The 26625-nt window shown below is 42.8% G+C and overlaps 1 protein-coding gene across 6 annotated transcripts; it reads left to right on the top strand.

Annotated features, from left to right (window-relative positions):
* Positions 1-2882: 2882 nt before the first annotated feature.
* On the top strand, positions 2883-26625 carry MKRN1 (makorin ring finger protein 1). 6 transcript variants are annotated; one of them, XM_088652234.1, is made up of 9 exons: positions 3152-3398; positions 12455-12587; positions 13975-14103; positions 17002-17228; positions 20660-20886; positions 21778-21992; positions 22708-22818; positions 23310-23448; positions 25574-26625. In XM_088652234.1, exons 3-9 carry the CDS (start codon positions 13982-13984, stop codon positions 25784-25786), a joined length of 1254 nt encoding a protein of 417 aa, XP_088508360.1. In that variant the 5' UTR covers positions 3152-3398; positions 12455-12587; positions 13975-13981; the 3' UTR covers positions 25787-26625. The 6 variants fall into 6 exon arrangements, with proteins under 6 accessions (XP_088508362.1, XP_088508360.1, XP_088508361.1 ...); XM_088652235.1 differs by having other exon boundaries at positions 12455-12845; XM_088652236.1 differs by lacking the exons at positions 3152-3398; positions 12455-12587 and adding an exon at positions 2883-3027.

Here is a 26625-nt window from a genome sequence, read left to right as displayed (position 1 = left end):
AACATGTAAAGGGTTACTGAAATGAACATGTATTTGAAAACATATGTAAAGATCACTCACCTGTTGTTGTTGTTGTTGCTGCTGCTGCTGTTATGCTGTTCCTCTCACTCATTACAGTACTGTGTTTCTTATACAGCATGTCTGTGTGAAAAAGAGTAAGTAGCACAAATATATTAAAAATTGCAACATTCAGAAACCAGGGACAGAACATTGTGGTACCCCAGGACACTCTGCTGCTGAACCGAATGTTGCCATTTTTCAACAAAGGGACTTCAAAGAAATTACCAAATTGTGATCAAATGCTCTTTACTGCTGCAAATCTTTTATTTTTTATTTTATTTTGCAGGTTGGCTTAGTTATTAGTATGAATTATCTGTTTATTGATATGTTTTTAGATCTTGGTTTTTTTTTAAAAAAAATCGTGATGTGCATTGCCTAGAGCAGGCATCCCCAAACTACGGCCCTTCAGATGTTTTGGACTACAATTCCCATCATCCCTGACGACTGGTCCTGTTTGCTAGGGATCATGGGAGTTGTAGGCCAAAACATCTGGAGGGTTGCAGTTTGGGGGGTGCCTGGCCTAGAAGCTTATACAGCTTATTAAGAGAATAAAAATAAAGCAGAAAAATAAGATAAATACCACAAAAGGGTCTTCTTTCTATTTTCAATGGAAATGGGGAAGAAACGTTACATAAATATTTCTTGAGATTCTCCTTGGAAGCTGCCCACCAAACATTGCAAGACACTGGAAAGATCTGATGTCAACATGATGAAATAGTGGTTATCTGCAAAAGTATTAAAAAATTAATAAAACAAATAAGGACATTACATAATCCATGTTCTAAGAATGCATTCAAACAACTTGGTTTTGCCAAACATATAACATATAATGAAAATGCATTGTGTCCTCTAAACATGCATGGCCTCTAATGAGCCGATGCTTTAGATTAATTTTCTATACTACTAGGAAACTTCTTTAATGAAAATAAAAGAAGTTTTTACTGAAAATATGACCAAACAATGTACTGCTTACATAATCTTGACCTAGCTTTTGTTTTGTATCCAGCCTGTTACTGTAAATAAGTTTGCTGTGGTGGTGGTGTATACAGTATTTTATGTTTGAAAACAAAAAAGTAAAATTATATTTTTAAAATTAAAAAAAAAGCCAGCAAGAATTTTACCAAGAAGTTTGATTCTATCAATTTGGCATTAAATGTGAAAATGCTTTCTTCTCCCACTATAGATGTTCAGTTGTATAGTAAAGCTAGGCTGGTTGTCTAATCTTCCATTATCGCTGATGTGAATGGTGATTGTGCGTTGTTCTGTGTACATTAAAACTTTACACAGAAAGACTCTGGTCCGTCCCCCCCAGACCTTCTCTATATACTTGCATGTAAATGAGCTTCTAACCCTGTTAACATATATCATCTCTGGTCAGAGTCCCGCATTGGTTGCAGATTTGCTACCAGGCCAAGTTCTAGGCGCTACTATTGTGAAGAAAGAATGTGAAACTACAGTATGTGGCTGTTTGAACAAGGCTTGCAATCTGAGCAAGGCCACAGGCGGACATGTGGAATGCCTAATATTTATGCGACCTGATAGTTGCGAGAAGGATAGGAAGGGAGGCTGAAGATAAGCAGGAGGAGCTGCTCTCAAGGCCATGGAACAGAGTCTACTTCAAAGGAACCCTGATAGACTAGGAATGTAGCCGCTGATAAGTGTACATGGAGCAATGTATGAAAACTGCAACAAAATGTAATGACATAGCTTAAAGTTCTTTGTTTGAGGAGGTAACAGTTCAGTATACAATGCCAGGGCATTTCTTGCCTCCATCTTACTTGATCACCCTCCCAGGTACTTTTGCATTTAGATTTGGTCTCTTTTTGTATAGTCTTTTTGTATTGTTGGGATGTGAGATTTCCCACAACACTATTAGTGTGCAAAGCCCTTAACAGCTTGGGACCAGATTACTGTATTTGCAATACAGTATCTTCTTACCGTCAAGAGTTTGAGGAAACAGCATTGTTACAGAATGCCACTTTTGTCTGTCTGTCGATACCCTGTTTCTCATATTTTAAGACATACCCATAAAATAAGCCATAGCAGGATTTTTAAGTATTCAAGGAATATAAGCCATACCCCGAAAATAAGACATAGTGATAGGCGCAGCAGCAATGCCGGCCATGGCAGGAGGAGGAGGAAAAAAATAAGACATCCCTTGAAAATAAGCCATAGTGTGTTTTTTTGAGGAAAAAATAAATATAAGACGTGTCTTATAATATGAGAAACACAGTAGATGTCAGGGAGGTGCCTTCACCGTACAATTTTGGGTGCCTGCTCAAAACACTTCTGTTTAGACAAGCGTATCCAGACAATGTCAACATGTGCTGCAATCTGGTTTTCAGCTTAGCACTGATTTTTTAATTTCTTTTAATGTTTTATGTAGTGGTTCCTAAACTTTCTTCCAATAATTCATTGTTTTGTGTAAACAATCAAGCAGGGTATAAATCTGAAATAAAGAAAAATAAATCAAGAAACGTATTTTGAAAGTAACAATTGGAGAAAGAGAACGCTTTAGGCCTCTAAGTGAAGTGGGTTCTTCTTATGCGAAATTAAATTATGTTCGTCTTTAGGATGCCACAAAAAGACTCGTCCATGTTTCTGATGTGTATTTGGGCTTTGAGACTCCACAGCTTCGTCCCCGTAACTGAGCGAGCTCCCCATGAAGCCCCGACAGAGAAAAGACACCGAAAACTCCCGAGCCCTCTGTCACCTACTGCCGCTTGCGCGAAGTGAAGCCCAACGCCCGTTTTCAGGTGGTTCCCCCGCCCAAGCCCCGCCTCCGCATCTGGCGTCACAACTCCCCCACGTCCGTCTAACCCAGTGGGCGTGGCTTCACGAACGGCTCTACCAATCAGAACCTTCGCTCCCGACCTCGTGCTTTCCCCCTCCCACCCCATTCCCTCCCTTTCTCTGACGGCCCGCTTGTCCTCTTCTCCCAAAGCGAAGCGGGGGAGGGTGGGTAAGGTAAGCCACGCCCACCCCTCTTTCTTTCTCCTCCCCCCCTCTTTCTCCCCCGTCCATCAGCTTTTGCCCCGCCCTCCTGTCCAGCAGGCCGGAAGGATGAGCTCCCGGAAGTTCCGGCGGGGCCGTCTCTGTGTGGGGTAAACAGTAATGGCGGAGGCTGCGGTGGCCCCCGGTGGTGGCGGAGCAGCGACAGCCGCGGCAGCTGGAGCAGCGGCTGTCGCGGCCCCCAGCCCCGCCGCCGGTGCCGCCGCCGCCACCATCTCCGCCGCCACCGCCACGGCCCCCGGGCTCCCCACCGCCGAGCCTCAGCCGCCGCCGGCCGGAGCCGGAGGGGGAAGCAGCGGCGGTTGGACTAAGCAAGTCGCCTGCAGGTAACGTGTAGAGGCGGTGGCGGGTGATGGCGCCCGTGCCTCCCCCCTCCCTCCCGTCCCCAACCGCCCTCGGAGCCCCGCTCGTGCTCCTTGGACCTTCGAGCCCCCCTGCCTCCCTCAGAGTGACTCGGGTCCTTTATTCTCCCCTGGCAGAAGAAGCGCGCACCGATCCTGGCCAGGGTCCTTCCTTCTTCCGAAGCAGAAACGGGTTGGGGGGAGGGTGTGCATGCGCGCGCGCGTCGGTATGTTACCATTGTTGCCCACTGCCCCCGTCTGTCTCTTATCTTCTTTTTTTAGAAACCGGGTAGGTTTTCTTGTCACGGGTCCTCCGAGATGTTTTGGTTTTGGGTTTTTTTCGGCTCCTCCACCGCTAGTCCTCCATGCGCCCTTTGTAAAATGCTGTCTGGATCCTTTGTTTACTACTCGCTCCTCATCCATCCTAAGTACTATAAATTTTCATTTTCCTAGACGCAGATTTCTCTCTCTCTCTCTCTCTCTCTCTCTCTCTCTCTCTCTCTCTCTCTCTCTCTCTCTCTCTCTCTCTCTGCCCCCCCCCCAATGATGACAGCAATGTATTCCTGCGTGTGCCTCCCAATTAACACCCAACGCAACCCTTTCTGTTCACCGGGTTCTCTTCACTTGCTTGTTCCCCTTGGTGATGTTCGCCTGTGACTAAAGGTGGCACTGATCTGTATGTACACGTAAGCCTTCTGAGTCCTGCAGACTGATAACATAAGATGTGTACTGTATGTGGGAGCAAAATGAAAAGGATTCTCTGGCAGCAGTGTTTGAAGTCCTAGGCTGAAACAAACTTACCGGTAGATTGCAGTCCTTTACTAGGGAGTTGCTTTGAAGTAAACTTCATTAGGGCTACACTGCATGTCTTCTGGTTTGATCTAAATCTTTGCTAGATTAGGTTACTTAATTCCTCAGCAGTGGTCTGGGTTGGAAGTGTATTTCGTTGCATAGGCCCAGAGCGCCTTTTTCAGGTGCTGAGACATTAGAACAGCCTTCCCCAACATCGGACCTTTCAGAGGTTGTTTGACTGCAACTCCCTTCAGCCCAAGCCAGCATAATTAATGGTCAGGGATGATGCTAATTGTAGTCCCACAATTTGTGTAGGCACCTTGTTGGGATAGCAAGTTTTAGAATATATTTAGGGTATTGTAAATAAATAGGAAGCACACACATTTGGGCAAACATGGGGCATTGCATACAAACCCCATGTGTTTTATTAGTACAGGATATTTTTGTTATGTTTTGGAAACAGTTTTTTCATGAGTGAAGCTGGATAAAAATTTCCCATCCCATTTGGGAGGGATTCAAGTTGACCATCTCTGATCAGATCAAGTAAGTGAGATCGCTGTTTTAATTCTTAATGTTGCGTTCTGTGCTAGATGCTGTAGTGAACACATAGAAGTGGCATAGTTCTTGTCCAGAGGTCTTAGTTTTGTTTCTGGTCACTTTACAGGTCCTAACAGAAATAATTCTCAAAACAATGAATATTTCTTTTGTGAGTTTTTAACTTGAGGGGCTTCTGTAAATTTGTAGAACTTGAATTTTAGCATTATTCTCAGTTCTGTTCCAAGGTAATGTAGAGTGCTTTCTGAGTTTTTATCTTGAAACTACTCTATCCTGGTCTGTTCTCTTTTGAAATGGAAGAGTACTGTAGTTATAATAGTGATAGCTGTAGTTATAATTATTTAAGTGGCATGCTTAGAAATAAGTGTGTGGGATAGTAGAAATAGCTTTAGTACTTTGAATCCTTGAATTAAGTCTGGCATTTAGGTTTTGGTTATCCGAAGAGGTATCTGTGTAATCTTGGACATACCTGATTTTGTGTGTGTGTGTGTGTGTGGCTGCACATTGCACCTTTATAGAGTTGTGTAGACAATTGAAATAGGTCTCTGTTTCCCAAGGATTATAAAATCGAAAATAGAGGGGGAAAGCAGTGGGGGAATGTGGACAGATACCATTAATCCATCTGTAAAAACAAAGACACCCCCCTTTTAACCTTAAGAGGAACATGGAGCTTGTAAAACACATTGACATCTTTGAGTAACAAGCATTGTGTATGATGTAGTGAAATGTGTGACAGAACAATGCTGATGGCTTCCAAGTTTTCAAGGGCTAGATAAAAAAAACTATCATAGCTTTGAGTAGAGTACAAAGAAGTACAACAGATACTGAGCCTTGGGTGTTTCCCTTAATTATTTGCAATTGAATCATAATCTTTTGTCGTTGGAGATGTATCATAACACCATACCTACATCTTAAATTATTTTCATGCAGTGTGAGTTCCTGAGGTTCACAGTTGTCCTCAGGTTATCTAAGAAAGTGCCCACAGATGCACAGGAGGCATGAATGTAGTTGCCATCTCCCAAAGTGGGTGTATTTAGTAGGCCTACCCACTGCACCATCTTCCAGTCAGTGAAATACGAGATCTCATCTTTTGTTCCCTATATAAGGGAACAAGATTGAGTCCTCATTATTTGAAAATGGCTTTATTTCCCAGGGTCCTTTAATTTGCAGTCCTTTAGACCAGGGGTGGCCGACTCCCAAGAGATTGCGATCTACTTACAGAGTTAAAAACTGGCAGTGATCTACCCCCTTTTGGGTGGTTCAGGTCAAAGTTGTTGAGCTTTTTAAGGGAGGGGGAATGCCCCATTTTTGGGGGGTGCAGAGCAAAAAAATGAGCTTTTTTAGGGGAGCCAAAGTTGTTGAGCTTCTTTGGGGGGAGCCAGTGATCTACCAGTGATCTACCACAGACATCCAGTGATCTACTGGTAGATCAGGATCTACCTGTTGGACGTGCCTGCTTTAGACCATTCTTGGACCAATGTAACTTGGTCTTCCTTCTTGTCTACCTATCGGTCAGAATGTTCTCAATCAAACCTAAGAATTACCCAGTTATTGTTTTCCTCTCTATATTAGGGCATATTGAAAGCTTTTATGATTATTTTCTTGTTGCAGGAAATCTAGGGCAGTTTGAGAGATGTAATCTGTAGCTTCTGAGAACATAAGGGAACAGACACAAGAGATTGCCTGGGAAGTGTGGAACTTTGGAGAGCAGGGTAGAAAAGTGGATAAGAAACCATTTCCAGTTAATATATGTTCTTGCTACATATTTATGGAAGTTAGGGGGTGTCAGTCTATCCATTAATATAATTATGCTTTTGAACTGCTGCTCTGGTGGTTTACGTCCACAACTAGCGAATAACAAGAATCAGTGTGCTTTTGTCCATCCTTTGTTGTCCAGGACTTTGTTGAATGGGCGGCATATACATATTTAAAATAAAATTATTATGATAAGAAGGCCATCTGGAAATTAGCATCCATGTAAGATGATGATATGGAATAAACACAGTGTCTTCTTTATTTGAAAAAATAGTAAACAATATTGTTGTGATTGTATGCAGACTGTCACATAAGATGCAAGGCTTTAATTGATCTCATACCTGTTCCAAACACCTTTCACCAGTGATGCATAGAAATAAAAGATCATCCTGCTGCTGAAATATGTAGTTCAGAAAACTTTATAGCCCTCTCTTCTATTTATGTATTTTCATGCAAATGCAAAGTATGTGAAATACTGTTGTGCATACCATGTACCTATGTCAAGTAAAAAGTCTGTATAATCAGTGATGATTTGTGCAGTTACCGTGTCACAACAAAACTTTCAATGCTTATCAAGGTTTCATATTGTTCTTTGGAAGGTAAGAGACAACAGATGCTTCACATGTATCCTTCTTAGTCTGAGGTGTGGGACATACACAGAAGAGTAATATCTGGTTTTTTTCAGAGCTATGTGCAGCTAGAAAGCCATTTCCAATTCATAGGAACATACACTAAGTTATAGGAGCTTGGGCAGCCAGGCAAGGCATTAGGAATTTCCTCATTCCAGCTTTTATGTAAACTACATTTTTAAAATGTCAAGCTGAGAAATAAAAGTTGACTATTTTGGAAAATAGCAAACTAATTGAATGGATAGTCTAATGAAAGAGGTGACATTAAGCTCCTTCAGTGACATGTTTGTCCTCATGTTTGATTTAGGGACTTCCCCTGCATGCAAAGACAAGCTCTGGCAGTTTGAGCAGACAAGACCAATAGTGGGTCCAGTGGTCAAGAAGGTGGTTTCTGCATGTGCTGTAGAGGGAAGTGAGAGGTAGATGGAGAGCCCATCTAGGAGAAGGAAAACTCTTGATTCTAAACCTCCACTGCCTTTCAGGATATCTGTGGGAGGCTAAAGATAGCATCTTGTACACCTCCCTCTGGCAACTCCTGCAGCCACGCTGGTGTAAAACCTTTTGCTCTGCTTTCCTTTGGACCACATCAGCGAGTTTGAGAGGGGGGTCTTGTCATCTGGGCAGCCCAGGACCTCCATACTCACTGACCAGGCTTGCACCCCAGGGAGGTCACTTCAGTGCTGCTAATGTTGTTTGTTGCAGAGCAAATGGGGCACAGTTCTTTAGAGTACAGTAGGTAACAATGCAGTCTTTCCTCTTCTGGGGCCTCACAGCAAAGTTATTCTCAGTCATTTGTACTTTTCTTAATTCTGAAGAGTGAACAGTTGAGTGACAATGTTATCTAAAATAGCAACAGCTAATTAAAGGGTGTGGGTACTGTAGAATCCACTTAATATCACTCGTAAACTCTTCAAACCTGCCAATTTTGAAAACAGAATGTCAGGTAGAATGTGTGCTGTTTATTTACTTTGGAAAAACGACTTCACATAATGAACAGAATGGGTTAAGCAAATACAGAGGATGAGATACAGGTTAATTAGGGTATACAGCCTTAGGCTGAGGATGTTCCAAACTATGAAATTGCTAAAAACTTCAGGCTTGGCTATGTTATGGGTTCATTTCAGGTCATTACTAAATTGAATTGGATTTAGCCAGCTCGCTGAAAGCATCTTTTCTGAATACATGATCAAATTTTGTGTGTGTGGTGTTGGAGTGAAAATTGTGCAGGTTACATGGTATTGCATAGAAGACACAGTTTTAAAAGATTCAAAAATGAATTTGATAGTGATATTGTTGACCTAGGTGGTCGGTCTTGGTGTTGTTCATTCCTGATATAAATTGGTGCCAAATTGCAGTACAGGCAACTCCCCACTTACACGGGGGTTACGTTCTGGGCCCCAATACGCATAAGTGAAATGAACATAAGTGAGGAGCAGCACCCTGGAGAGTCCCTGTGGCTTGCGAGGAGACCCTCCTCAGAGCCTGAAGAGGACATCCTCCAGGGAGGGTCAACTTGCAAGCCGGAGGCACAACGGGGCTTTGTTGAGGCTGCTCAGTCTCCCTGCCTAACAACTGACATGCAGGGTAGCGCAGCAGCAGCAGCTACCGCTGCTGCTTTCCCACATGTCAGCTGAGCAGCCTGCAGCTCGCAAGGAGACCCTTCCCGCAGCCCAAAAAGGATGTCCTTGTGAGCTACCCACTGGGTTCCTAGTGCTGCGCTCAAGTGGGGAGTTGTATGTACTGTGCTTAATAGGATACCAGGGTACTCCAGTATATATGGAGGTGGTATTGAAGTACCTACATTTAGAAAAAGCTATAGGAGAATTTTAATATTGAGTTGCATACTGTATCGGTGTTTCTCACACCTGCTGCTTCAAGTGCTAATATGTTTCTGACGGATGCCAAAATATACTCTTAAGTAAGGCATCTGGCTGTTTGTATGGCTTTAGGGCTCTAATTTACCTTCTAGAATGTGAGAGGGATCCAGGTGCTCTATAAAAGAAAGACTACTACGGCTCCAGCTCTATTGTGAAATGAATGATGCCTTTTCATATTTGGGAAACGAGATGCTGTCCAATTTACAGTTTTAAGTGATTAAGCCAGTGCATCCTCCTTGCAGTACCATACAATACACTTCTATGGCTCTTTTAAGACTGTAAGAAGTGCCTGTTGGATCAGGCCAATGACCCATCTAGTCCAGCATCCTGTTCTTTTGGTGGTCAGTCAGGTGCCCGTGGGAATCCCATCAGCCAGACCCAAGAACAAGAGCATGCTCCCTTGATGCGGTTTCCAGAAATTGGTGTTCAAAAGCATACAGCTTCCAACTGTGGAGTTGGAGCATAGCCATTGTGACTATTAGCCATTGATTGCGTTATCTTCCATGCATTAGTCTAATTGTCTTTTAAAGGCATCCCGAATGGTGGCAGTTACTGTGTCTGTGGAATTCAGACACTAGAATTCAGTTATTACCGGTAGCAATGTACTGAGTGAATAAGAACTTTCTTTCGTCTGGTCTGAATCTTGCAGCATTCTGCTTCATGGGATGTCCCTGAGTTCTAGTGTTATGGGAGAAAGAGAAAACCTTTTCTCTATCCACTTTCTATGTGCCGTTCGTGATTCTATACACTTTTATCTTATTGTCTCTCATTCACATTTTCTCTAAACTTCAAAGCCCCAAATACTGCAGCCTGCCTTCATTGGGAAGTTGCTCCATCCCCTTGATCATTTATTTTGGTTGAGCTTTTTGAACCTTTGCAACTTAACAATATGTTTTGGTGAGGTGAGGTGGCAAGAATTGTACACAGTTTTCCAAATGTGGTTGCACCATAAATTTGTACAATGACATTATGATATCAGCTGTTTTAATGAACCCTAGCATGGAATTTCCTTCTTCACAACTGCCACGCAATGGGTCAGCATCTTCACCCCAAGATCTAATTCTTTGTCAGACACACTACTAGTTCAGACCACATGAGCATTCATGTTAAATTAAGATTTTTTTGCCCTTTATCTATTGCTATGCACTTGTTACAGTGAACTGCATTTCATGGTCAAGTCCAGGAGCAGTATATTGTGTGTTCTGCTTTTTTTTTTTAACAGTCTCTACATAAATTGAACTTGTATCTGTATTTTAGTGGGGTGGTGGTGGCAATTCTGTCGCACACACACACATACACATGAACTCTTGCGTTAGAAGCTTACTCATTAAATTTAAGACTGCATTTCCAAATTTGAAAGTAGCAGTTCGGGCATGTGTAAGGATGGGCTTCCAAAAGAGATTCCTGCAGAAAAATATTTTGTCTTAAGTACATGTGAGATACATTCACCTCTGGACTAAAGTGGTCTGGTTCTTTTTCTCTCTGTGTGTGAACACCTCTTTTCCACACCAAAAGGAAGGTGTAGGTCATATGCTGCTAGATCAGCCTTTGCCGACCTTGTGCCCTCCAGATGTTTTGGGTGACAGATCCTATCAGTCCTATGCCAATGGGAGTTAGTTGTCTTTTAAACATCTGAAGGGCACTGGGTTGGCAAATGCTATTTTTTAAATGGATTTATTGATTTTCCACTATCATAGTAGGTATTTGTGGGGCACCCCTGCTGGTTTTGACACCATTAATGGTGATGTACCAGTAGTTCAAACTTGGAAGGCTTAGGGGTTGTATCTAGTATTAGGCGTACTCAGTCATGTCCGTTAATGGATTTACTGTAACTTGAGTACATACATTTCAATCTGTCTACTCTGAGTAGCAAGTCTATCTAACCATTATAGTCTAAGGCTGGCCAAGCTGACTGATGCTTCCAATTTAGTTGAACCGATATCTAAACCCAGTCTAGGGCACATAGGAGACGTCAAGTTCATTTTTCAAGTTTATCACATACCGTAGCAGCATTCCTCGTGCTCTATTGAGAGCTAGAATTAATAGTGTAAAATAAAACCAGGTGGTGCAACGGGGTAAAGGTCTAAGAATTGGGGGATTGGGTGTATTTGAATAAATGTAATTTTTGTAATTTGTATTTTTAAAGACTAATTTACTTTTATTCTAAAATTACTAGAAGATGTCTGAGGAGTACAGTATTCAGCATGTCAGATTCTGCAGAAAGGCTTTAATTCATGAAACGCTTACTGGCTGAAATGAGCAAATCTTCTGTTTTTCTTCTATTTTTAGAGGGATAAAGCTTTGGGGGTCATTGGGTGCCGATAACATGGTTTTCATTAGGAGAACATTATTTTCCTTTCCTTTAATGATTGATATCATTTTTTATTTTATTTTTGCTTCAGGCTAGACTTCTTCTGACAAAGAACTCACTCTTGTACTTGAAGCTTTCATTCTAGTGTTACAGTAGTAGTGTTTTTGGTTAAATTGTTTTTCATCCAGTGGCAATGGATTTGAGTTTAGGAAAATGCATTGCAAAAAAATAAAACAAAAAAATGGGTATGAAATGCTGAAAGCAGTTGAAGGCACAACTTAACATTTAATAAACAAAAGCTGTTAATTCATTTTAGCTGGAAAACACAACTTTAACATCTTTTTTTGTTTCCTAGTACAATAATATGCTGGAATCAAAATGACTTCAATAGTAAGCAAATGTGTTCTTAATTTATAGCCCCAAATTAAAATGTGGTGCCACCATTAATCAACTAAAACAGCCTTCACCAACTTGGTGCTCTTCAGATGTTTTAGGCTAAAGCTCTTTTCATCTCTGAACATTGGCCACGCTGTGACTGGAGCTGATAGGAGCTGGAGTCTAACAGCTTTTGGGGGAGGGCACCAGGTTGGTGAAGGGGGGAGCTAAAGCTTTCGGTAGATTAATCATTCAGTAAACCAGTCAAAGCTTGCAGCCCTGATTAAAACATGAGTCCTGTTTCATTTCCACAGAACTTCCCTTTAAGTCAAAATGCTTAGAATTCCACCGCCCCTTTAAATGCTGCTTCTTTTTTTGCTATTTTTTAAACACTAAACCTTCTTTATAAATAAATGCAGCTTGCAGAAATGTTTATAAACAACAACAACAGATGACTAAAATCAGTTTCATGCAGTAAAATCAAGAGAATAATAAAATAGATCAGCATAAAAGTAGGGTTCCAGAACCTACCCAAAAGCTTGGGCAGAATTAAAAGGCATTGTAGGAGTATGATCAGCAAAGCAGGCTCCAGAAATTAGTCTGGTTGCCACATTTTGCACAAGCTAAATTGTGACACAATTGTGAGCTACAGCAAATTCAATGCATTTTTCAAAACGATTTTTCCTAAAAACATTTTCACAACATTTTTAACGTGTGTAGATTCCACCTCTGTCTGCTTTATTCCAGGGAATTACCTGAAGTTGTACAAAACACTCCTTCACAGGCACCACCAGAGCATCCAGGAACATTTCCAAGTTGCAAGCTTGGTCTTTCAAGGAGAGTGCAACCCTGTCCAGAACAGGACTTTTCAGTACTCCAGGTTCTGTTCTCCTGCTGGCTGATGACACATTTGTCTTGTCTGGATTAAATTTCATCTTATTAGCCCACGTAAAAATATGCTACTGTACTCTAACACTGGTCCAAAACTTCCACTGCTTTCTTGGCATCAAGACAATAAGCTGAAAGCCACTAAGAGGCACGCCAGAACCAACAGCTCCCCCTCTAGTTCCTGCTGTAGGTCATCCACGAAGGCAGTTTTGGTTGCACATTGGGACTGTATGCGTTTGCGATTGGGATAGTAAGTGAATTAGTGTTCCAGTTGCACCTTTTGCTTAAATAGTCCAGGTTGTTCTCCCCAGCACAGTGGAGCAGTGCAAAAAAAAGAGAACAGATAACACCCTGTTTACATCCTCTTACACATTTTTTTTTGTCTGAAGACAACTGGGATCTCTGCACTTAACTGGCAAAGAAAATTAAAATGTTAAAAGTGGCCTTTTCCAGAGATGAAAAAGATGTTAAAATAAGAATATAAGATGAGCCCTGCCAGGTCAGACCAGCAACCTATATAGTTCAGCTTCTTGTTTCCAACAGTAGCCAACTAGATGCTTTCAGGAAGTAGATATTCAGGTCATAAAGCCAACAGTCTCCCCCCACAGTTGCCCCCAGGCTACTGGTTGGGAATTCATTAAACAGAGAGACGTTTAGGCTGCCGTAGCCAGTAGTTGCTGATGGGTCTGTTCTTCTCCATTAATTTGTCTAATCTCATTTTAAGACCGTCTGTGTCAGTGGCTATTACCAAATATTGTGGCAATGAATTCTATAAATAGTGCTTAATCTACAGCTCATCAATTTTGTTGAATAGTCTCGAGTTTTAGAATTATAGAAGAGGGAGAAAGGTATCTCTCTTTACACACTAGAGAAACTGCATAATTTAATATTGGCAGGGACTCCCCATTTGCCATGATGGCTGATACCCACTGGTGTTGCGGCTTGGTCATTTTGATCGTCCTTCTCTGCAATCTTTTCCATGTCTGGTATCTTAATGTGTTAACTGTTTTTTAAATTGTACTTTGCGAAGTTGGGGGAGGAAATTATCCAGTGAAACTTAAAGGCAACAGGTTCAGGATAGAAAAAAGAAAATACTTATTCACATGATGTGTATTTGTGGAATTTGCAGCCACAAAATGTAGTAATGGTCATTGGCTTAGATGCATTTAAAATGGGATTATATAAATTGATGGAAGAAAAGGACGAGTTTATTAATGGCTATTAGTACTAGTATTAGTATGATGCTTTAGAACTTTTAAGAGGATTATTCAGCATTGGTTTATTATTTATTTGCATCAAGCAGAATGAAATGCCTTTAGAACTCTTACAGGATGTTGATGTTTCTGCTTGAGCCATATTTGCAATGCTCTGTCTTTCAGGTATTTCATGCATGGCGTTTGCAAGGAGGGAGACAACTGCCGTTACTCCCATGATCTCTACACTAGTCAGTCTGCCATGGTGTGCAGGTATTTTCAGCGAGGATGCTGTGCTTACGGAGATCGTTGCAGGTACAGAAATGCTGCTGGACGTTTTAGCCTTGCACTACGAGCCAATTCCATTTCTTCGTGACCATTGCCCTCAGTGACTTCCTTCCCTGTCTCTTATATGATTGGGGAGGTCTCAACCCAATGGATGTGATCATCCGTGGGGCACTCGCATCTTGGACACTCTCCTTTCCACAGTTGTCAAACACCATTGTGGATGTAATAATCACCACCGTGCTCATGGCTCCGCATGAATAAGTTTATCACTCCCTCTTTGCTCCTCCTTCAGCAGGAGCAACAAGCCACAATCCTTAGCTTAGCATTACATCGGAACTGGAAATTGTGGTGTGGCTTGAGGTCATAGTTTGTTTGGGACAAAACATACCATGATCCTCAGTTCAGATGTAGCTCTAAGCCAAGGATTGTGGTTTGTTGCTCACACTACAGGAGCATATGGCAAGCTATGAGCCACTTGTCTGTACAGTGGTGCCTCGCTAGACGAATTTAATTCGTTCCACAGGTCTTTTCTAATAACGAAAAATTCGTCTAGCGAATCCCATAGGAATGCATTGAATTTCTTTTGAATTTTTTTTTGCCCATAGGAACGCATTCATTGAATTTCAATGCATTCCTATGGGAAACCGCGATTTGCTAGACGAATTTTTCATAAATGAATTCGTCTAGCGAGGCAACCTCCGCTCAAAAAATCCTTTCGTTAAGCGAAAATTTCGTTAAGCGAGGCACCACTGTATGTGAAAGGTGTGGGGAGGGGATCATACAAAATATTATGCTCTGTAAGGTGAATGAAATCCATACATATTGGGGCGCATGTAGGTTTTAAAAAATAGGGCTCTGATGTATGGACGGTAGTTTCCTCTCCATGATTTTTATCCATTGAGGTGTCAGTGAAGTTGTAGAAATACGATGAATTGCCTAAAGAGGTGGATAGGGCTGGGACATCTTTCTTCCTTAGCTCATAGCTCTCTATGGTCTAGGAACATGAATTGGCTCAAATTATCAGGAAAAGGGCAATTTTTTTAAAAAAAATGGTAATGGCTGATGTGCAGAGCCAATTTATGAGGGGTTTTATAGGGAATAGTGATGTAGGGAAATGGGAATGTGTGGTTGAGGCTATTGTTTTAAGTTCATTTAAGAATTTATATGGAGCATGATCATCAGCCAAACCCCTCCACCCCAATCTTGTAACCCGTAGATGAGCTTATTCTGCCAACATAGTAATTCCTGATTTTTTTTCGTCCTAAAAACAAACCTGCCTTTTAAGAATTTAAATACCTTAAAGCAGTGTTTCTCAACCTTGAGTCCCGAGCTGTTGTTGGACCTGCATCTCCCATCACTCTTGACTACTGGTCTTGCTAGCTAGGGATGATGGGAATTGTAGTCCAGCAACAGCTGGGGACCCAAGGTTGAGAAACACTGCATGTATAGGGTGTGATCTTGAACAGAGGTCCTGACATTACAGTAAAAGCATAGTAACGTGTACAGGGTAGATCTGATGTCAGCTGCATTTCTGTTCTGCATGATGTTGCATGTCCTGCACTAAAGAACTTGAGCCATAGTTTGTGGGATTTTAGACCAACTAGATGACAGCTATATCCTCCAGCTCACTTTGAATGCTTTGAATTGAATATTATTTTACTGAGATAAGAATACCGGTGTGGTGTAGCAAATAGAGCAGTACATGTAAAAAGGACCTAAGAGTCTTGGTAGACCACAAACTTGACATGAGTCAACAGTGTGATGTAGCAGCTAAAAAAGCCAATGCAATTCTGGGCTGCATCAATAGGAGTATAGCATCTAGATCAAGGGAAGTAATAGTACCACTGTATTCTGCTCTGGTCAGACCTCACCTGGAATACTGTGTCCAGTTCTGGGCACCACAGTTCAAGAAGGATACTGACAAGCTGGAACGTGTCCAGAAGAAGGCAACCAAAATGGTCAAAGGCCTCGAAACGATGCCTTATGAGGAATGGCTTAGGGAGCTGGGCATGTTTAGCCTGGAGAAGAGAAGGTTAAGGGGTGATATGATAGCCATGTTCAAATATATTAAAAGATGCCATATAGAGGAGGGAGAAAGGTTGTTTTCTACTGCTCCACAGAAGCAGACACGGAGCAATGGATTCAAACTACAAGAAAGAAGATTCTACCTAAACATTAGGAAGAACTTCCTGACAGTAAGAGCTGTTCGACAGTGGAACTTGCTGCCAAGGAGTGTGGTGGAGTCTCCTTCTTTGGAGGTCTTTAAGTAGAGGCTTGACAGCCATCTGTCAGGAATGCTTTGATGGTGTTTCCTGCTTGGCAGGGGGTTGGACTGGATTGCCCTTGTGGTCTCTTCCAACTCTATGATTCTATGAATGTTAGCCTTGGGCCAGGAAGACTTTGGTTCAAAAGCTCTCCGCCCAGATCAGCTATGAAGCTGACAGGCTGCTGTGGGCAAGTTGTGAGGATAAAATGTGATGATCCCATGTTTGCCACCCTGTGCTCTTCGGCTGAACGATGGGATACACGTGTGAAAGGTGAGTTGGTCGTCAGCCATTTGGTAATGAGTTACGTTTGTAAGTGTGCTTAAAATGAAGCTATTGGGAATGGAAGCAGACAGACTTTCTGCTACCTTGGTTTTTTTTAAAGGGAACTTGGATCTCATGCTTGTGCCAGAGGTACAAAATACTTAACCTTCTCAAGCTTAACAGATAGGCACACACTTGACAAAGATGCTGTGGGCTCTGCATGGCAAAAAATTTCAACCACAAGTTCCTCATGTTTAGCAGCAGAATAGCTTTCCATTCCATGTTGCACTCCTGTTGCCAGCAGTTTCTTAGGAAAAGGTCCACATATAGTGCAATGTCTGTGTATGTCATTCTTCTTCCCAGGGGAAGAAAGTAAAATTCTGACTTTCCTCACCAGATACGAACATACCAAGCCATTGAAAAGGGAAGAAGTGACTACTGTGAGTCCAGCTATAAAAACCTACCCTTCAGCTTCCACAGATGTGAGCCCGTCCCCTGGAACACTTGAAGTGAGCACTGGTGAAACTGAAGTTGAAGACAAAGACCTGGCAGCTGCAGGAGCCAGGGCTGAAGATTGGGTGAATGCTGTGGAGTTTGTCCCTGGGCAGCCATATTGTGGCCGTGGTAAGTGGACTTACTACAATAGTGACAAATGTCAGTCGTCAGCACTGATGCTTCATGTTCTTATTGTCTCATTAAGAGTTGTGTTTCAGTAAAGAACTATATTGATGTTAACATTGTTCTTTTATGCTAAGAACATAGGAAACTGCCTTATAGTGAGTGGAGAAGAGCCATAGTTTAGTGGCAGAGCATCTTCGTTGCATGCAGGAGGTCCGGGTTCAATCACTGGCATCTCCAGGCAGGACTGGAAATGTCCCCTGTCTGAAACCCTGGAGAGGCACAGGGTCCTGGGACCCTGGGAGCAGGGTCCACTGAAGTCATTGAGGCTTACTTCCAAGTAAACATGGGTGCAACCAGGCTGGGGAAGTGTGTGATCATGCTGTAGGGGATTTATCTGGCAAAATACTAGCTGCAAGCCTCTAGTCGCTATCCAGTACAGTAGTACCTCAGGTTAAGTACTTAATTGGTTCTGGAAGTCTGTACATAACCTGACGCGTACTTAACCTGAAGCTAATTTTCCCATTGAAAGTAATGGAAAGTGGATTAATCCATTCCAGATGGGTCCGCGGAGTAATTAAATTGAAAGTACTCAACCTGAAGCGTTCCTAACCCGAGGTATGACTGTATCTATAAAATGGGATCATCTCAACTTCCAGGTCCATTTGGAAGACCTATGAGCTAAATTTATTGATTTATGTGGTCGTGTTTTTCTTAAGCATTCTGCAAATAATAGATAGCTTGACAACTTCCATTGTGCTGCTACACTTTTTGCAACAACTATCAAAGTTCTTAGCTAGGACTTTCTTTCCGTCATTTGCCCTTCACTCGGTTTCTCTCCTCCTTTCTTCTCTAAGGGAAATGGAGCAAAGGGGGGGTTAGAGACAAATGGATATAAAAAGGACAGAACCATCTCTCTCTCTGGATAAGTAATTTGGTGGTTTGCATTGAAAAGTTATTTTTAAATGTCTCTGGAGATGGAAATGAAAACTGCCCATGAGTATCAGTGGGGAAATTCAAAAAATTAACATATATGGGATTGGGCAGCACTGTGTCAACTGCACCTCTGATAGAAGAAGAACCTTCAAGGGAGCAACAAAGATAAGAGTTTTTCTAATTCAGGACTTGCTTAATTTAAAGCATTTTAAAAATAGTACTCCTAATGCAGAATCCAAAGCAAATGCAGTCTATTGTCCTCATTTGCCAGGCTGGAGGGAACTGTGGCCAAGAGAGAGTGTTTTATGATGGTTCTCAGAGTTTACAACTCTTTAGTATTGTCCACAGGAATTGAACCCATTGCAGTCAGTTTGAGGGTTGCATTGAAGCCAATATTGCTGCATACAACTGCCCTGTAAAGCTCTCCGAAGTGGTTACTGCCACATTTCAGGTTGGGCTGAAAGGGTTAATATACAACAGCCCATATGTGCAGTTCACTAATAATATCCCTATTACAGGTTGGAGAATGTTAGTGAGACAGAGCAGCCTTCAACAGTTCTACACTATTAATACCTTCAGACCTTTTGGATTGTAGCAATGCTCAATCTGTTCCTCCCATATTTGCACTTGGAGATTGGGTGGATGCTGTGGAGTTTGTTCCTGGGCAACTGACCTGTGGCCATGGTGACTTGCTACAACAAGGGGTGGCTAATCGCTGTCCTATCCAGTAGACACAGTGCTGTGGTGTCTTTAAAAAAAGAAAGTAGACAGTGTCCAATCTCATGATGGGGGGGGGGGAATCACCCCTTCCCAATCACCCCTTCAGATTGATGAGCAGGGAAAGGGCAATAACTCCCCTCCTCAGGCTTTGTGTGTGAGTGTGGGGTAGCCATACCCACTTCTGAAATGTAACCCTAAGAGTAGGCATCCTCAACCTGGGCCCTCCAGATGTTTTGAGACTACAATTCCCATCATCCCTAACCACTAGTCCTGCTAGCTAGGGATCATGGGAGTTGTAGGCCAAAAACATCTGGAGGGCCGAGTTTGAGGAAGCCTGCCTAAGAGAAGTAGTCAAGGGTAAACGATGTCCTCAAGCCAAAAAAGTTAGCTACCCTTGTGCTGTAATGCAGCTCTGCCCCTCTGCCACAAGCTTAAGTAGCACATTCAAGTCACAAGGAGTGGAGGCTTGGAAAAAAACTCTTTTCTTAATTAATTTCCTTTTATGTTGTGTTGATTCCTGGGTTTTCTTACTGTGTCTTGCAGCTGATTAAAATCTACCATGATTTAGCTGGCTGAAGTCTCATTTTCCTTGCCACTGGTCTGCAGATCTTGTTGAATGCCCTTTGCTCGAGTGACTCCAATCCCCATTCCATCCAAGTGCTTGATTAGTAACTGCCACTCTGTTCCCAAGTACATGAGTTCCTTCTAAGTGAGTTCTGATGAAGTCAAAATGTAACACGATTTTTAAAAGGGTATAGACAGCCAGATTTGCCTAACCCAGTAAATGAAATTAACATTCACAGTACTAAATTCCTGTGCATGACTGTCTAGCTAAACATGAGTGTAGCCTATGAACCTGGTGTGAGCCAGCAGCCATTTCTGTGCTTGTAGCTGCTGGTGAAAGTGCTGCTGTGCAGCCCTGTTCATGCTGACCTGTTCTCACATGGCCATGGATCAACAGCTACAACCATGTGACGGAATCAGCAGAGTGAAACAGCCCTTAACTCTTCTAGGGATCTCATTTGTGTCATTGTGATCAAGGTGCTGCACATCAGCATTTGATGGCTGGGAAGAGGTGTCTGAAACGTCTAGAATGAGCTTAATTGGCTGGTGTGCCAGTACCCGATTCTGAGTTCTGAAGATGGCCTTGTAGTGGCAGTCCCCATATTCTGTAGAAGCCACCAAAATCAGCCTAACCATGGCAGTGGTCCATGTGTCAGGTGTAACTTGGCATGCTAGCTTGTGTTCGTGCAACATTTGCGGCCACATGCTGGCAGATGGGGTGAGTTCCCTTTCAAGGGTTCTGCCCGTTGTACAGAGCAACAAAATGAGTTGCAACAAAATAAGTACAGTGGTACCTCGGTTTTTGAATGTCGCAGTTGACAAACGTTTTGGAACTCAGACGCCGTAAACTCGGAAGTAAATGCTTTGGTTTTTCAGCGCACCTTGGAAGTCGAAACAGAAACGCTGTTTCCATATTGAGATTTCAGTTTTGAGGCTTCCATTTTGAGTTTTGAGTTTTCAAACGTTTCAGAACTCGGTCTTCTAGAACGGATTATGTTCGAAAACCGAGGTACCACTGTACTTGGTTTGTGGTGGCCTCCATAGTTTTGAGTCAATTATTTTCTGGTGCAAAATAATGGCAAGATGGTAGCAGTTTTATTTTGGGGACAAGGGGCATCAAGGCAAGAGCCTTAACCACCTGTAACTGTTTTCCTTAGCTGCGCAGATGATTACATGCAAACTTTAAGAGTAGCATTGTGCATTCTGATGTTTTCCAGCTGCTCCATCCTGCACTGAAACTCCCATGCAGAGAATGGTAATTGAAGAAGAATATGAAAAACAGCATACCAACCTGGAGATGAAGAAGCAATTATGTCCCTACGCCGCAGTGGGAGAATGCCGCTATGGAGAAAACTGTGTATATATCCATGGAGATGTGTGTGACATGTGTGGCTTGCAGGTCCTCCATCCCGCTGATGCCGCACAGAGATCTTTGCACATAAAGGTAAGGCGAGAAGAACGGGCAAAAGAACTAGCTGACCCAACAAAAGATCGAACTTTTAAGCCCTTGCAAGCTTGCTTGACCCCACAAGTCCTTCAAACAAGTTGTTACAGGTCCAGACTGTTGGCTGATGGCCTGGGTGGGCTGCTCTGTGGACCTTGTTCAGAATAGCCAAGTGGTAATAGACTTTGCCCAAGAGCATGGCTAAAATGTGCAGTTTTCAGAAACAGTATATAAAGTTTTTGTTTTGTTTTTAATGTAGCAAAATGTACCATAATATTAGATTAGGCTTCCTTCTGTCTTTGGGTTCTCAAGATAATTTGTGAGTCTCCCCAATAATAATAATTTATTATTTATACCCCACCCATCTGGCCGGGTTCCCCTAGCCACTCTGGGCGGCTTCCAACAAAACATTAAAATACAGAAATCAAACATTAAAAGCTTCCCTAAACAGGGCTGCCTTGAGATGCCTTCTAAAGGTCTGGTAATTGTTGTTCTCTTTGACCTCTGGTGGGAGGGCATTCCACAGGGTGGGTGCCACTACCGAGAAGGCCCTCTGCCTGGTTCCCTGTAACTTGGCTTCTCGTAGCGAGGGAACCGCCAGAAGACCCTCGGCGCTGGACCTCAGTGTCCGGGTAGAACGATGGGAGTGGAGACGCTCCTTCAGGTATATCTCCCATAACTTTCACACCTTGCTTAAGATTCCTTGTAAAGAGAACCTTTTATATATGAACCCCTGGGAGATCATGCATGTATTATATTTTTCGAGTTTTCAAGCAGAAGAGTTTGTTGCATTGAGTTCCCATTGACGGGAATGAGGCAAGGTTGGTCCTCCAAACTTAACCTTGTATTTGGAAGACGTCGTCTGTCATTTTCTTCCTCTTTCCCTTGCAGTCTTGCATCGAGGCTCACGAGAAGGACATGGAGCTCTCCTTTGCCGTCCAGCGTAGCAAAGACATGGTGTGTGGCATCTGCATGGAGGTGGTATATGAGAAAGCCAACCCCAGCGAGCGTCGCTTTGGGATCCTCTCAAACTGCAATCACACTTACTGTCTCAAGTGCATCCGCAAGTGGAGGAGCGCTAAACAATTTGAGAGCAAGATCATAAAGTGAGGCACTTCCCCATGTCCGTTGTGCTTTGTTTCTTGGGAAGATGTTAGTATGTTGTGTGAACTTGCAACATCGCCCCTCTTTCGTCCTAAGACTGCTTTTAATACATAAGTAACGTTATTCAGAATTGAGGGTTTTATTGGATATTCTTCTGACCTTGGTACTTGTGACTGGTCAGCAAGATCCATTTAGTTTGAATGTTAAGTCATAACTTCTTTTTGTTGAATGGTAGCAACATGCTGTCCTATTGGTTACCATACAAAATAATTTGGGTTCAGATGGTGAAATGAGACCGATCAGTTCCAAATGTGTGTTTCCTAAGTCTTCGCTCTTCTAGTTCATTATTGAGCCAGTGACCCATCCCTATTTAAAGTCTGCTTGGAAAATCAAACCCAAACCAATATGGACATCCAAGAAAGCAAAGTTACAAAAATAAATTTATTTATATCTAAAGAAAAATGAGTCTGTGTGTGAAATGTTTTTTTTTTACCCCCCATGCTCTTAAGAAACGGACAAGCTGCAAAATTAAGAACCTCAGAAAATGGTGGGGTTTGGGGGTGGGGAGAGCTTTTAGGTTGTGAAAGAATCGTGGTATAAAGATTCTGAGGTGCGATAGACGCCTTTAAAAGGTGGGCATATACCATGGTATGTCTGTAGCTGGAGATAGCGCCCCTGTCATGTGGAATTTTGCAGTGCAGTCTGTTCGTTCCCCAGGTCCTGCCCAGAATGTCGGATCACATCTAACTTTGTCATTCCAAGTGAGTACTGGGTGGAGGAGAAGGAAGAGAAGCAGAAACTCATTCAGAAATACAAGGAGGCAATGAGGTATGAGCCCTGCAGCCTCGGGCCAAGTTTGACTGCAGACATTAAGGGCGTACATGGAGAAAAGCACGGTGTTACCTAAAGCCCTCATACCTCCTTCCTACCCCTTTCTGTATGTGAAATGCATCTTTATCTAACCACTAGTAGATGCATGCAGACCACACAAGCTACTTGGTCACTCTTTTGCGCCAGACAACCTCACGTGCTCTTCCCTTGTCTACCCAACCACAACCTTGCCTTAAAATGACAGCACAGGCTAATACAGATGTTCTCCTCTGCATGCACCTACCCATGCGCACACCCTTTGAGTATGCACATTGATGTAATCCATTGTGTACATGTGTTAATTGGTTTTTAATGGCTTTGGCGGCAAGCAATACCTCTTCTTCTTTTTTAAGAAAACAAAACAAAATCACCTGGATTATAAAGCAAATGCAGTACTGAATTCTGATTGGCTATGCTGTGAGTAAGGGTTGCGATATTTTCCTTTCCAGCAACAAGCCATGCAGGTATTTTGATGAAGGCCGTGGGAGCTGCCCATTTGGAGGGAACTGTTTTTACAAACACGCATATCCCGATGGCCGCCGAGAGGAGCCCCAGAGGCAGAAAGTGGGAACTTCGAGTAGATACAGAGTAAGTCCCACAGCTTTTGATGATTCATTTTTTTTAAAAAAAAGATGTTGGAGGATGTGTGTTAAGGTGTTTGGCAAAAGTGCAGGAAAATTAGGACAGCACCTTTTCACTCACAAAATGTTGGGGATCAAAAGGGCAAGGTTGGGGGAGGCAAGATTAAATATATGCATATGAACCTACCTGGTCCCCGAGATCATCTTCTGAGGCCCTCCTTCATGTGCCTCCTCCTCCTCGAGAGGTCCAGAGGGTGGCAACACAAGAATGGGCCTTCTCTGCAGTGGCTTCCCATCTGTGGAATGCTCTCCCCAAGGAAGTTTGCTTGGCACCTTCATTATACACCTTTAGGTGCCAGGCAAAAAGATTCCTTTTTAACACGGCCTTTGATCTGATAGACATCCAACACCCTTTTAGAATGTGGCTTTTGGTGGGGGGTGTTACTGGGTTACTGCTTTTGGTTTGATTTTATATGTTGTGGTCTTGTTGTGAACTACCCTGAGGCCTCCAGGTATAGGGCGGTGTATAAGTTGAAATAATAATAATAATAATAATAATAATAATAATAATAATAATAATAATAATAATAATACATGTGTGTGTGTGTGCACATATGCACGCTAATGAATGCTGCTTTTTCCAATCTGCAACTTGGGTGCTATTTTTTAAAAATGGACTTGTTCCTGACATGATCCCAGCCAATCACGCATCATTTAGACCACATAATGGCATCACATAGCCAATCAGACTTGGTTACAGTATTTGATAGCCCAAAGCCAAATTTGAATAAGGCCCAATGCTTCCTGCCTTTGCTCTAAATGAGCATCCATGAAAAATTGTGAAATGGGGTGGTGATGAGAGTTGGTGCAGTGTGCAGGGAGAGAGGTTTTTTGTGCAACTTCCCTACTGCAATCTCCTTTTAACCCTAACCAAAATACTATTTCAGATCTCCTTTGCCCAGGGAGCAGTTTCAACTGAGTTGTTATTTTAAAGCAGTGGAAAGAAAATGATGCAAAACTCCATCTGATTTGGGAAGAGAAGGAGTGTGTTGACATGGTAGTCCTACTGCCTTGAACATATTCACACTTGTATATGGATAGAGCACATCCTTCCTTCCTGAGTTGGAAATGCTGAGTTGGTTCCTCCTTCAGAAATACATTATGCAGATCTGAACTACTGGTGATCCATCAAGCCAAATTGCAGCCAACCTGCTGTGTATATCGTTCACTGTTTTATTGCTGCCTTTGGAGTGATGATAGCATTATTATTATTATTATTATTATTATTATTATTATTATTATTATTAGTGTCTTCTGCTTCGTGGATCACAGGTTTTGCAGGCCTGTTGCAACTGGTGCCATTCCTGCGAATACTAACTGCCCACACTACTTAAACAATTTGGTGTTGAAGAGGCACAAGGAACGTTGTAAACTGCCCTTTAATCCTCAGATGTATAGAATTTTAATTATTATTAATAATAACACCCAATAAGAAAAGATGGTATAAAGCTGCTCAGTCAAGCTGCCTCACACTGAGCCAGATTGTGGGTCTGTCTAGCTCAGGCACCCCCAAACTGCGGCCCTCCAGATGTTTTGGCCTACAACTCCCATGATCCCTAGCTAATAGAACTAGTGGTTGGGGAAGATGGGAATTGTAGTCCAAAACATCTGGAGGTCCGAAGTTTGGGGGTGCCTGGTCTAGCTCCATTATTCTCAACACTGACTGTCAGCATCTCTCCCACGTTTCATGCAGGCTTCTTTCCGAGCCATATCTGGAGATGCCAGGGACTAAACTTGGGAGCATTTGCATATAAAGAAAGCATGCGCTCTGCCACTGAGCTATTGCCTTCCCCCCATGTCCCTCATACTGCCATTGTGTGCTGGCTGAGATCAGCACAGTCTGCCTCTGCGGCTCACCGGATCGGTAGCGCTCAGCCAGCATACCAGGCCCCCAAAATCTCTCTGCCTAGAGGTGCCCTGAATGTTACCAGTTTTGCCCAGTGTTTGGTAGAGGAACATGGAACACGAGAGAGAGAGAGAGAGAGAGAGAGATGTGCCTTTGTGGGGCCTTACAAGAAAGAGTATGGGAAATGTGAGACACCTGAGGGAAATCTCTTATGCTTCAATTGCAGGCCCAACGGAGAAACCGGTTTTGGGAGTTCATCGAGGACAGGGAGGGCAGCGATCCCTTTGAGAACGACGAGGATGAGGTGGTGACCTTTGAGCTGGGCGAGATGCTTCTCATGCTGTTGGCAGCAGGAGGCGACGATGACCTGACAGACTCAGAGGACGAATGGGACTTGTTTCACGATGAGCTGGAAGACTATTACGACTTGGCTCTATAGCACCTCTTTGTGGAGTTTTGGACTGCCTGCTCCAGTTTTCAGGCAGTAGCTCTTTTTCCTGTGGTGGTGTGGCAGTGCCTGTGTTTTTTTTTCCCCTCCTCCTAGGCAGGCCTATCCATTCCAGGTGCTGCTGTTGTAATAACTTTTTACCCAGGGTCTGTCTGTCGTCTCCTCTCCTTGAACCCCACCCCACCCTCCTTTCTCCCGGCCTCAAAGCTCCCCCCCCCAACCCCAGGAGTGTGTGTGTTTTTTTCTTCTCTGTTAAACAAATGACATGTAATAAACCTTTAAAATGTTAGGGGGGTTTTTTTGTAAAAAAAAAAAAAAAGGAATTTAACTGTCAGACAGTTAGATTAGACTTGTTGCTTCATATCTGTGTTCCTGACGGGGATTCACCCAGTTCCAAGGTTCAAGTGTTTACAGGACTTCCACACTCATCTTGAAGAGCCCAGAGACAAATGTGAGAGCGGCAGTTGTGCGGCAGGGGCAGGGATGGGCAGGAGTGGGCCAATGGCCTCTTTCCATTACGGACTTCGGAAACCTTTATTTTTTACTACTTCAGATTTCAGGCCAGCGGTGTCGTCTGTTCGTTCTTTTTCCCTTGGCTGGCTTCGGTTCCATTCCAGACCCGACTCCCACCCCATGTACACGTGTTCATTTGTGGTTTTGGTCACTTGTTTACTTGCACATTACTATTTACTACTGTGTAACCAGAACCAGGCGCGAATGTTCCGGGTTTTTACTGTTCGGCATGAGAGGGAAATGTGGTTTTTTTGTGTGTGTGAAAGGAGAACTTTCTATGTATGTATATACAAATAAAATGCAGAGTTGTATCCCAA

Source organism: Zootoca vivipara, chromosome 9, assembly GCF_965207765.1.
Source record: "Zootoca vivipara chromosome 9, rZooViv2.hap1.1, whole genome shotgun sequence".
Taxonomy (NCBI): Eukaryota; Metazoa; Chordata; class Lepidosauria; order Squamata; family Lacertidae; genus Zootoca; species Zootoca vivipara.
Note: the sequence above shows the minus strand (reverse complement) of the source record. Positions and strands in the feature narration are given on the sequence as shown.

Coding starts and splice junctions, on each gene's coding strand:
- MKRN1 (XM_035127928.3), top strand. CDS start 3,175: ATGGCGGAGGCTGCGGTGGCCCCCGGTGGTGGCGGAGCAGCGACAGCC. Junction 3,399..13,974: donor ACTAAGCAAGTCGCCTGCAG/GTAACGTGTAGA, acceptor TCTGTCTTTCAG/GTATTTCATGCATGGCGTTT. Junction 20,887..21,777: donor AGAGATCTTTGCACATAAAG/GTAAGGCGAGAA, acceptor TTTCCCTTGCAG/TCTTGCATCGAGGCTCACGA.